The sequence below is a fragment of the Sciurus carolinensis genome, chromosome 3 (assembly GCF_902686445.1).
Source record: "Sciurus carolinensis chromosome 3, mSciCar1.2, whole genome shotgun sequence".
Lineage (NCBI taxonomy): Eukaryota > Metazoa > Chordata > Mammalia > Rodentia > Sciuridae > Sciurus > Sciurus carolinensis.
In genome coordinates, this window is record NC_062215.1 from 150,761,757 (window position 1) to 150,773,972 (window position 12,216).

General features: G+C 39.0%; 1 protein-coding gene across 1 annotated transcript in view; it reads left to right on the forward strand.

Annotated features, from left to right (window-relative positions):
- The first annotated feature begins 1,019 nt into the window (after positions 1-1,019).
- Cd28 (CD28 molecule) overlaps positions 1,020-12,216 on the forward strand; it is a 33,151-nt gene continuing 21,954 nt past the window's right edge. The window contains exon 1 of the mRNA XM_047546448.1: positions 1,020-1,129. Within this exon, the coding sequence (XP_047402404.1) occupies positions 1,072-1,129 (58 nt within the window). The 5' untranslated portion in view covers positions 1,020-1,071. The remainder of the gene's footprint in view (positions 1,130-12,216) is intronic.

Consider the following 12,216-nt stretch of genomic DNA (forward strand, 5'->3'; position numbering starts at 1 on the left):
TATTAGAAGAAAAAGTAGGCACAAATCTCCACCATGTTGTCCTAGGACCTGACTTCCTTAACAAGACTCCTAAAGTGTATGAAAGTAAATCAAGAATCAATAATGGGATGGATTCAAACTAAAAAGCTTCTTTTCTGCAAAGGAAACAATCAATGTGAACCTACAGAATGAGAGAAAAATCTTTACCACATGCACCTCAGATAGAGTATTAATCTCCAGGATATATAAAGACCTCACAAAACTTAACATAAAAAAAATTACCCAATCAATAAATGGGCTAAGGAACTGAACAGACACTTCACAGAAGATGATATACAACTGATCAGCGAACATATGAAAAAATGTTCAACATCTCTAGCAATTAGAGAAATGCAAATCAAAACTAAGATTTCATCAGCCATATTTTGACCTCTTGGCTTAGGAAACCTCCTTCAGACATTCAGTGGGCTGAGTCTGTTCAAGTTCCTAGAAGTAAGTTGGGAAAAGTTTGGTGTAGACCCAGCACTGTGTGCTGAATATTCCATAGGTCTACCTGACGACCAATACAAACGTTTTAATTCGTGGCATTTATAACTTCTTTAAACACTTATGCAGGCATTTCTCAGTTCTTACAGTACAATGCTTGTTTTTAGACCTGGTCTGTTCCCATCTTATGAGAACTTCTCTTTTACAAGGGGCTTGCTTTCTTCATATAACACCTCACTTGTCTATGCTTAAGCTCCTGCCGGATTTCAGACACCCATTTTTCATAGCTTTGATACCTATCGATAGGAAATAATTCTCACGAGCCCTTTATGTAGTGACCGAATCACTTTTTCAGTGATAAGAAAAGACTTGCCTTTCAAAGAAGAAGCAAAAATCTAAAGTCATCAAAACAATGTAACATCTGGTGTGAAAGTCACCGCGCCTTGTGGTTTGGGTCCCTTGATCATGTGCTCTAAGGAAGTAAGTGAGTTGGGGGTTTCCGTGGATGACGGAGACTCTCAGGCAGTGGCAGGTGTGTCTTCAGTTCACTTCACACTTTGGGTTCCTCAGAGAGGAGGGGCTGGAGCCCTGGCCCTTGTTAGGACAATGATGCTCAGGCTGCTGCTCTTGGCTCTCAACTTCTTCCCCTCGATTCAAGTAACAGGTAAACAATTTTGTTTTCTTCCTCCTCTAGGTTTTCTTTTGTGTCCTTGCAATCAGCATGGTTTATTTTACATTTGAAATAACCTGTGAAATTAGTAGTTTGACTTTAATATGGTAACCTTTAATTTAGAAACTCCCTGATTCTCAGAATACAGAAATGTACTTTAACAAAAGTTCTTTGGAAGTACATAAGCTTTTATTTAGCTACTAGTCGATAATGTCCCAAGAAGTTTTAGCTTACAAACCTTTCCCCCGCTTTAGTTTAAGAAAACTGTTGTAAGCAGGTTTGCTCTGAAAGCTTTGAATTTAGATTGCCTGGGCTCACATCACAGATCCAGTCCTTATTAACTAAGCCAAGGGTATTTAAGTTTTCCAAACCTCAGTTTCCTAACTGTGAAATAGAAATGATAATAAACCTCATCTTAAGGTCATTGTGGAGATATAATGAAATAATCCATGTGAAATGCTTAGTTGGGTCAATGCTCGGCTAGCAAGATCAGTATTGGTTTTATTACTATTTCTACCTGAATTGAATGCATGCCAAAATGAATCCTGGAGTCACCGAAGAAGCTGGTACAATGCAAATGCTAACAAGTGAGTTTTCTTTTACTATCAGCTGAAATCTGTTTAGATTAAAATCCTTAGAACCCAGTAACTATGATGAGGAGGATGATACAGCTGACACTTGAGGAGCACCTACTGGGAGCAGCATCAGTTCTCACATCCAGGAGGCAGTTATCACAGTAAACCTCATTGCAGATCAAGAGACTGAGGGATGGGAATGTTAAGTTCCCTATGGATACACAGGATCCAGTTGTGGGTGGCAGAGTCCAAACCACCATAGCCGGACTCCACAGCCTGTGATCTTGACCCTTAGGCTCTTCCACCCAGCGTGATCTGATTTGTAATTGTATAGACCAGGATAAATCCACAGTAGAATCATCTCCAGAAAACCACAGTTTGTAACAGAAAAAGCTTGTTTGGCAGGGTGGAGTAATACATTCATTCAACTTGTTCTTGGAGTTAGAAAAGGGTCCTTACTTTGCTCCAAAATTGGACTGAAGGGGTGAACAGGTGTGTTTAAGTAAGGATTGTTATTTTTTTTTTTTTTCCCTGAGAGATCCTTTGCAGGGCCAGCATCTTCAATTTTCTTTCTCATTTATTTTGGTGGCACAGAGACAGCATGACCTGCTGGTGGTGTTCTTAAACATCAACGGTGTGCAAAAAGTATAATTTCCCAACCTGTAGAAATACAATAGTTACACATATCTCTGTTTTTGGTGTCTGATATGCCAGTGAACACAAACTGTATATTTACAACAGGTGTTGATATAATGAGAGACATTAGCTGGTGACAGGTTGTGCCTAGTGTCTGGTACCAAGCATTTAGAGCTACTAAATACATTATAAAAGAATTTTAAAAATTTATTTTGAAAACTTCTTTTCACTTCATGTTTAAAGGATCTTTAGAATTTATTTTAAAAGAATATTTACAATGTCTTAATTTTTAGCCAGCAAGGGACTGACCAAAAACTATTTACCCTTAGTAATTGCACACAAAATGCTTTTCTGATGTGCTTTGGGAACAACCATCTGTCATCAATTCTTTCACTCTCTTTTGAAGTTTTTTTGGTAAGACTCAAAGCTTTGTATTTTTCCCTTTAGAACATTTATTAAAAGGGGGGTAACTAAAAAAGTGGTTGGAGATTTCACACATGTGAAACATTTGTTTTCTACTTTGAGATACATTTACTTTTGAAAGGCCAGCTCTCTTTCCTAATAACTTTTAGGATTTGATGCTGTGTGGTCACTAATAAAGTTGAATGGGACGGGGGGTAGAAGTCATACTTTGAAATGCCTCTTTTAGTAAAAAAATCTTATGAGAAAGAAGATAATTTCAACATACAAAAATATACAATCCATTCTAATGCTGCAAAATCTTCCATGTGTTTTTTATTTCTGTGTTCACCCTCCATGAAGAAATTATAGATAAGGAAATTCTCTGATCAAAATGGAATTGTCCTCCTTTGCATTGTGAGAAGCTACTATTGTCTGTGTTGAGGTGTGTGTGTGTGTGTGTATGTGTGTACATACAAACAGTTCTTTATTAACATTGATTTAATAATTCTAACTCACTGGTTCACAGCAGGGCTGGAAGTACTTACTTTAAGCCCACCTTACTCTTCATGATTTGGATGGTGCTGTAGAAAGTCTTTATGGCTAAATTAAAGAAATTATTTAGGAAGAGTGAGGAAACTTGGACAATTTCTTTGCTAAGGCTGCATGTTTTCTATGAGACTTGGATAACTGTGCAACTGAGATTCACAAGACAGGATTTTGTTGGCTTTTGGACTGTGAGTCCAATTTGGAACTGCATGGCCTGGAAAAAAAGGATTCATGATTAATGGTAGAAGGGGTGTGTATGTGGCTAATATCTGGCATTGTTTATATTTCTCAGGAAACTGATCATTCAGTATGAAGACAAAAATCAGGATATCATCCCTTGTTTTTCCACAAGAGTGTTTCTTTTCATTTCTCCCCAAACCTTAGCAAAAAACCGTCAAAATGACCAGTTTGGATACGACTGATCTTTCCAATGCTGCTGCATTCCCAGCTCTTCTTTTTCTGAGAGAAGCACAGAAGGCAGGAAAATGATTGACATTTAATAAAAAAGTCTTATCGGCAAAACGAAGCAATTAAAAACTTTATCTTTAGTTCAGTCTTCAGCAAATGACTTCTCTGCGGTTATAAGAAAAGAAAATAGTTATTTACTGCTCAGAGTTTAGTGTTGCTCTGGGGGCTTGGGAAAGTAAGGTGAAAAAATTAACATTGAAAAATACAATGTAATCAACAGATTGCTGTGTTTACCTGATTTCCAACGCACTGCAGCCAGTTTTTCTGACTGTTAAAAGAAGAATTTGGTCTCTTATTAGTTGAAGTAAATTTGATGGATATTTTAAAAATATGGGCATTGCTTAAACATTTATTTTACTCTACTACTATGACCTAAGATAATAAATTATCTTTTTCTTTTTTTTGAGCAACCACCCAGCAAGGGCTTTTACAGCAAGGACTATAAAATTAATATCAATATATCAATTCCAGGAAATTGAATGAGTCATTGCCACAGATAGATTAGAAATAGAAATGAATCTGTGATCAGAACTCTGAAGTACTCACATGCTATGGGTGGGAGGGGAATCTTGCTGCCTCTCTTTCTTTAGAGGTGGACCCTTCTGTTTCATGTCTTTCTTCTTTTCTTGAGAAATGCCCTATGCTTACCATGTGGCTTGTCCCTTACATGGACATCTTCCTGCAAGTGTTTCCTGCAGGCAGTGTGCTGACATTTATAAAACAAAAAACCTTGATGACACAAAAATCCCAGAAGAAATGCCATTTGTGGCTTATCTAAAACAATAGCTCTTTATGTTAACTAATATGGGCATTGATGAGGATCACGGTTCATTTCAGGCTTCGTAAAACTCAAAGGGCAGGTCCTCTTGCAAAGCACAATTATTTTACGGCAGTTGTTGCAAGGGATAAGATCTTTTTATTTCTGTTAAATTATTGTTTGCTTTTACTTCACAGAGGTTGGAACATTTCTTTAGAGAGTTTAGCCAATCATCAGAAAAAAATGACATCTGGGTGGTTTTTGGCTGACTGGAGGAGTCTCTGATTTTCTGTGCTGTGTGAAAGTATCTGTGTGTCTCTTTCTTGGTGATTTCATGGACTCCTTTTTGGTTAGTGTTATGGTATTAACACCATCACCACCAATAAACCAATCAACCCACAAAAAGCTAAGAAAAGAACAAAAACCCCCAACATACCCAGACCTTTTAGTCAGGATTGTTAAAAGAGAATCTGTCCCTGAAGCCAGAGGGAAGGTATCCCAGGTCCTGGCTTGTTTGTAAGCTGGGTGCGGTGGTGAACACCTGTAATCTTGGCTACTCCAGAGACTGAGGCAGGAGGATTGCAAGTTTGAGACCAGCCTTGTCAACTTAGTGAGACTCTGTCTTAAAACAAAATTTAAAAAGAGTGGGGATACTTAGCTCAGCAGTAAATCACCCTTGAATTCAGTCCCCAGTGGGGCTGGGCGGGGAGGTGTTTGCCAAGTGAATGTCTAACTTTTTGCTTGTTACTCTCATTTTGATGACTCTGAACTCTAGAAGAGAGGTGTGCTGGTTGGGATCAAGAGCTACCCACTTGCTTTCTCTCTGAAAAAGAGTTTCAAATTCTTGGGCCTTAGTAATTCAACTAATATCATGCTGAGTCTGTTTGTCCATCCAAATTATGTGTATTTATGTTCTCTCTGCTAGAGGAGAAGCTTCCAGGTGGTGGAGAATTTCTTATTTGACTCTTCTCTACTCCTTTATCTCTTAATCACCATTACCAACATCTTTTCTTTGTCATCATCTTCATTATCTTGGGGACTTTGGCTGACGAGGTAACCAGGTTAATAGTTCCTGAGGGTTTCATTCAGTTACTCACAGGTTACTTTTGGTCTGTAATCTAATCATGAGCCCCTGTCCACAGTATCTGAATCACCTCATTAACTTACAGTCACCACACAACGTACAGATTACACCAGCAACACGTCCCCCATTCTAACGATGACGTATGTTCCCTTATTGAGAATGTAGGTGGGTGTTTGACTTTTTAAAAATTTGCTGAGAAGGTAAAAGTTTGTATACCTCATACACAATACAGTGTTAGATCATCACTTAGCTGCATTTGCAGCCTCTGAGGGACCCGATAACTTTCTTTGATATTGGACACTGCTACTAATAAGGAGTTTGTAATTTAAGATCAGGAAGTTTCCATTTCTGATCCACAGAGTCTCTCACAGAAAGTGGGTGAGAACTGGGTGTATATGAGGAGAGTTTCCTTCTACCCTGAGACTCCTGGGGAACTAAAATAGGGTGTTAGCAGGTCCTGTTTCTTTTTGTGCTTTGGCAAGACAGGTCCTCATTAATATGCTTATTCGACAGGTGTTTATTGAATGTCCTCTATGTGCAAGATACTAGTCTGGATTCTGTGACAGATACAAAAACCCACTTTGAGATTCACACAAGTAAAAATGAGAATTGTGAAATCTTTCTAAAATTTTTTTTCTTTTAAATTAGGACCAGTGTGAATAATATGCTATCCACACCAATTTATTTTATGAAAACAATTATAAACAGAACCATCCGGAGAAATGTGGAATTCAGCCACGTATCTTTAGAAATGAGAGGGAACATAGACATTGCTCAACCTGCAAAAAATAGTGTTTTGATGGTTTCTAGAAGATGCTGATAGGAAGATGACATTGCAAAAGTTTTTGGCATTTTTGGATCCTTTTAGGCTGGTCCCATCTTGCATATTCCAACTATCTTCATTTGTGCCCTAACATAAGGCCCCCAACTCCCACATTAGTGCTTTCTTTATTGACTCACACCTGCACTCCCCCTTTGTGACCTGACTGAAGCCCTTTCTTTCTTAGATTGCACTCTCTCCCCATTTCTGCCTATCTAGATGCTCCTGTCTTACACTTTCTGACTTTGGTACAGGATCCACCTCCCTGAGGAAGCTTCTCCAGGATACTTCTGCCTTTATTGCGGACTCAGAAGAGGAGTTCCTATGGGAGTGTAACTTACTTTAACAAATATTTATTAAACCTCTCTTGTATTTTAGTGTCTATTGGAGCCTGAGGAAATAGAACAGAAAAAGAAACATAAAGACTTCACACACAAGTATTGTTTATGTAATTAACTGAGTTCTCTCTGCTTTCATGGGCTTTACAATTTAGTTGAGAAAGCTACATATAACAACATCTGGAAGTGGATAAGTGATAACATTAGGCATCCCCCTACCACCCATGGCTAACTGATGCCTTCATGATTTTGCATATATTATTCTTGCAATCTGGAATATTCCTCTACCTATCATCTGAAGGTCCTTTTGGAGACACTAAATGGCAAATTAAGGGATTTCCTTATCATTCAAAGCTCCCAAAATTGTTACTGTGTGAGTTGACCATCCATTTTTTTGTTTTCTAGAAAACTATGAGCTCCTTGAGGGCAGGATCATGTCTTATTCACTCTTATATCTTCAGTATTAGGCAAAATGCTGCAGCATGTATGTACTCAACAGATATTTGTTGAAGAAGGAAATGAACAAACTAACCCCAAAATGAGGAAGGCTGAAAGAAATATTCTGATAGGATTAACGTAGGACAGTAAGTATGGAGAGTTCAGAGTTGAGCAGGACTTTAATGGTAGACAGGATTTGAATGGATAATATTATTAATGAAAATTGCTAACTAACATTTCTTTTGTTATTAATGAAAATTGCTAACATTTCTTTTGCACTTACATCGTACATTGTTCTAGCTGACATTTCCTGTATTAATTATTTCATCTTCTCCCAATTTCTGTGGAGTAGTTACTATTGCATAGAGAAGAAAACTGAAAAACTGAGCAGGCAGAGTAATTAGCTTGCAACCACAGCTGGTAGATATAGAAATCCAGATTGTCTTGCTCCAGGTCCATGTTCTTACCAATGCTATGTTGCCTGAGGAAGAAGTCATATTAATAAGGAAACTAAATCAGGAAAGTTGTTCAATGTTCTTGGAACAGATGGCAAGTCAAAGGTATGGAGGCCTGGAGAGAAAGGATAAGATTAAGCAGGGGTCTTAATGCTGATAAAAGAAGTTTAAACTTTATTTTCAAGACATTTTGAAGCAGTTGAACTGGATAAGAAGATAGTATTTTGGAATCCTTATCTTTGGAGGGTGGAGTTGAAAGGAAGTGTTGTAACTAGAAAAGCAGTGAGTTGAATTGAATCTGGAAAACAGCTCTGGTTAGGAGTCAGCTGAAGAGCCAGAGGAGGAGACAGAGAATGTGGTGAGAAAGGGAGGAGGGGGACATGCCAGTGAAGTCAAGGGAGGAAAGTGGCAGGAAGAGACAGTGGGTAACAGCACTGAATGCAGGAGGGAAAGAGGAGCGAACAATGGCTTGAGAAGGAGGCCAGTGGGACTCTGGAGTGTAGACAGAGCCATGGGGGAAGGAAGATGAGACTTAACAGGGTTAAGAAAAAGTGGAGTGGGTCAAAAGAGAGACAGCGAAAAGAAGAGGAGATGGATAGATATGGTGAAGATGATTAGGAACTTAGATCACCTCCAATGCCTACTGTGGTATTTTATACAGTCAGTATGTAATAAATGTTTACAGACTGAATGACTTCATCGTGTTTGTCATGTGGAAGGAGCCAGTGCTGGACTGGAGAGTGTGTGTGTGTGTGTGTGTGTGTGTGTGTGTGTGTGTGGCATTGCAGGACTGGAGGGGGAAGGCTAATAGGAAAGAATGGAGAAGTGGGAGAGAGAAAGGAGGAGGGTGGGAGTAGTTTTCACAAGGAGATGGGAGTATTAGAGATAGGAGGCCAAATCTCAAAGAGGGAGAGGAAGAGAAGGACTTACAGGGGCAGAGATATGTTGGGGTGAAGCTAGGACAGGTGAGTCATACCGCGCTGGCAGACCCGAGACTGAAGACTGCTTTGTTAAATGTGTGTTCATGTGTCCAGTTCTCTAGGGATTGGTTCTAGAGTTCTGTGTCAACCTCTGTCAACAAGGCCAGTGGGATAATGCATACTCGACTCTGAGGACTTAAACCCACGTGTACTTTAAATTTTTGCTTGAGCACTCGTAATTGCTCGACTCGACTGGTTTGACCTCAGCTCCTGGCTGAGATAACAGGGTCACGAGGTTCAAACCAACCCTGTCCAAACTGGGCAGGGCTCCATTTTCCAATGAGGGATGTTAATCTCAGCATCTCCTGTATTTTTTGGGACAAGGATGTGACTGCTTGACCTTGGCTTTGGGAAAATCAAGTCTGCTGTTTTTCTGCCTTTTTTTTTTTTTTTCAGACTCAGATGTTAAAGCCAAAAACTTCTCAAGGAAGGGAGACATGATTAGGAGCTTTGGCCTGTCATACCAGGACTCGATTTTTTTAGGTCTCAGTTTCCTCATCTGATATATGAAGGAATTGAACTAGAGGATATCTTAAGTCTATTATTTTGTCTTAAAAATGCTTCTAAAGTTTAATTTAAAAATGCTAGCTTTTTTATTAGCTCTAACATGGCAACCCACCCACTTCACCCCTCTGTGGATGCTCTTATGGTTTTAATAGTACAAATACAAAGAATTGCAAGACAGTTATCTCTGAAATAGATTAGAAAGATGGATAACCATGATCTTAGATGCTAACATGCTTAGAAATGACTACAACACTTCGGGGGACAATATTGCCCTATCTCTTATTTCCTATGCAATATTAAGGTCTATCACAGTAGTTATTTCCAAATTTCTGGGCCATGACACTTACCTAGAAGATTTTGTATATGCCAAAGTGGTCTTGAGCAGGCTCTTCAAAGGTGTAAGATTTAGAGAGAATGGAGTAGACAGGAAACATGTACTGTGTCCTTACAGAGTGATTTTGAATGAAGGCTCAGAATAATGGTGGCTCAGGAGGAAAGTATGGTTCCCAAGTTTGGTTACTAGGTTAAAATATATATTCAGAAAGCAATATATTAATAGAAGGGATCACTTTATACCTCTGAGTTTTCTTTTGATTTGTTAACAGAACTACTGTTATAATATTTATGTGGGAAACTATAAACCCTGCTTATCTACCCTTTGGATTACAGGTAACTTTTAGAATAATAAAATTTGATTTGGAGATGGTTCAGTGATTTTTGGTATGGATCCACTTTGGGTTAGGATTATCCTTTTAGATTATACTTCTAATATTAGAGGATGAGAGGAAAATTGCCCACATGTGAATGGTAAGGGCTGGGTGAAATTGCACACAAATTCATCTAGCTGAGCATGTAGGAGTTTCAGTTTTAGGGTGCTCACACCCTGCATTACTGGGCTGTGTCTCTGAGGGGTAGGGATGGATCACAGAGCAAGCAGTGACATTTTAGCAGTTTTAAGATTAACTTTCATCCTAAAACAGATGACTCTCCAATGAATGTTTCTATCTCTGACTAGCTTCCTTCAACTTTTTTCCAAATGGATTTCCTCTCTTAACTTACCTACTTTTGTCAGTGGAGTCTCCGCTCTCGCACTCACCCAGTCTATGAACTCCTAGTCAGTTTCCAATCCTGTTCACCACCAGTCTGTGAGACTGAGTGCCAAGGTCTTGTCCACCTCTTACAGCTGCCACCTCCACCGCTCAGGTCTTATAAGTTAACGAGGATGCTGCAGTAGCAGCCTCCTGATTCGTCTCTCCTGGCTTCTGACCTTGGTCCTTGCTGCTGTGCAAACCCTCCTGAAGAAACACTAATCACACACCATCGATATTCTCAACATCTCCGATGGCTTTCCTGGTAAAATCCATGTGCCTTTTTGTGGCCTTAAAGGCCCTCAACAATTGGTATCAGCCATATTCATCTATTTCCCCCTACATAAATAAGATGCTCTGCTAGTTCTCAACAAACACTTAAACTAAGGACATTTTCTTAATCAGCTTGTCTAAATTTTCCCCAGACCTCATGGCCCAGCTAAAGGGTAGAGCCTACAAAAGTTTCCAGAGTCACCCCATTTGGAAACACAGCCCCTTCCATGTGACTGCCAATGAACCTCTCTAAGGTTCATGTACCTTCCATGGGTCTGGAGTGTAGCTAAGTTTGTACCTGCCTTAGGATTTCTCCTAGGGTGATGCAGCTCTGTGGTTTACATCCTCCCATCTCCTCAAAACCAAGCACATTAGATCCCATTGTTAACTTGCTGAATGAATGGCTCTGTCATTGCAGGAGTCAGAATACCAAAGAACAATTCTCTGACAACTAATCAAAATTTTTTTCCAGAAAGTATTCATTGATTACTTTGATAACTTTTTCTCTCAGAAATGAATGCCTTAGGTCTAAGTGTTCAGATGGAACTTTTTCCTCTGGAAATATCTGACCTCTGAGTTACTTTCTGATAGTTGCATGTAGCATGATAATATTTTAAAAGGATGAGGATGAGTGGTCCTCTACACTATAGTGTCTGTCTATGAAAGAACACAGGGTTAAGTCTCTGGTTTAGGTCTAGAGCTAGCTGGCCAAGAGCAACTTCTTGCTTAGTAAATTTATTGATTAGGTTTCTATTTTTATTGTTACTTATAATCAACTGTCCTTGTTTGAATTAAAGTTACTTTAGATTTTGTTTAAAAATCTTATGTTCTGTTAATAAGAGTTAATGTGCTTGATAAAGTTGATAGCTGGGACATACTGGATCTTAGATGGGGCTGGCTGATTCTTCTGACTCTCTCAACAGATGTCTTGCTTGCCTCCTCTATATAATTCTCTTTCCTTCTGGTTCTGTTAACTTCCTGGTTGCTTCATCCCTTCAGATCTAAGGGTGGTCATAACTTTGCTGCTACAAGCCAGAGGTGGTCACCCATTATGTCTTGTACCATAGCTGTTTCCAGTGTATGCACTGTAGCATTGATATCTCCACACCTTGACCAGTCATCTTTCATAAATAAACCCTCCCGTATTGCCCAATTTTGAGTATGCCATCTGTTTTCTGTTGGAATCCTGAATGAGATTATATGCATACATATGCATATAAGATGTATGCATGCATATCATGCTTACTCAAAGTCTTTTTTTTTTAGACTTTCTTTAAATCACTGTTCTTTTTTTTTTTTTTGGGTGCTGGGGATTGAACCCAGGGCCTTGTGCTTATAAGGCAAGCACTCTACCAACTGAGCTATATCCCCAGCCCTAAATCACTGTTCTTTGTGAACATTGGGAGAGTTTCAAGATAATAATCAACTAGAATCATATGAAATGATCACAAAGTTATTTTGAAGCTGTAACCTGCATTTTTTTTTTTCATTTTAATGTGAATTTCAGAGAGTCTGAGACCATTTGATGCATGATAGGTCTTTAGTAGCTTCATTTTTATCTTCTTAGTAGCTCAAAAGGATGACAAAAGATGCTATAGACTGGCGAACATTCTGTGCTCCTCTTTCTGATATCTGAATGAAGCCAAGCCAGCAGCTAGTTATCAGAATCACTGACTGTTGAGTGTCACTTTACTCTTGGAGAGCAGAGCTTGGC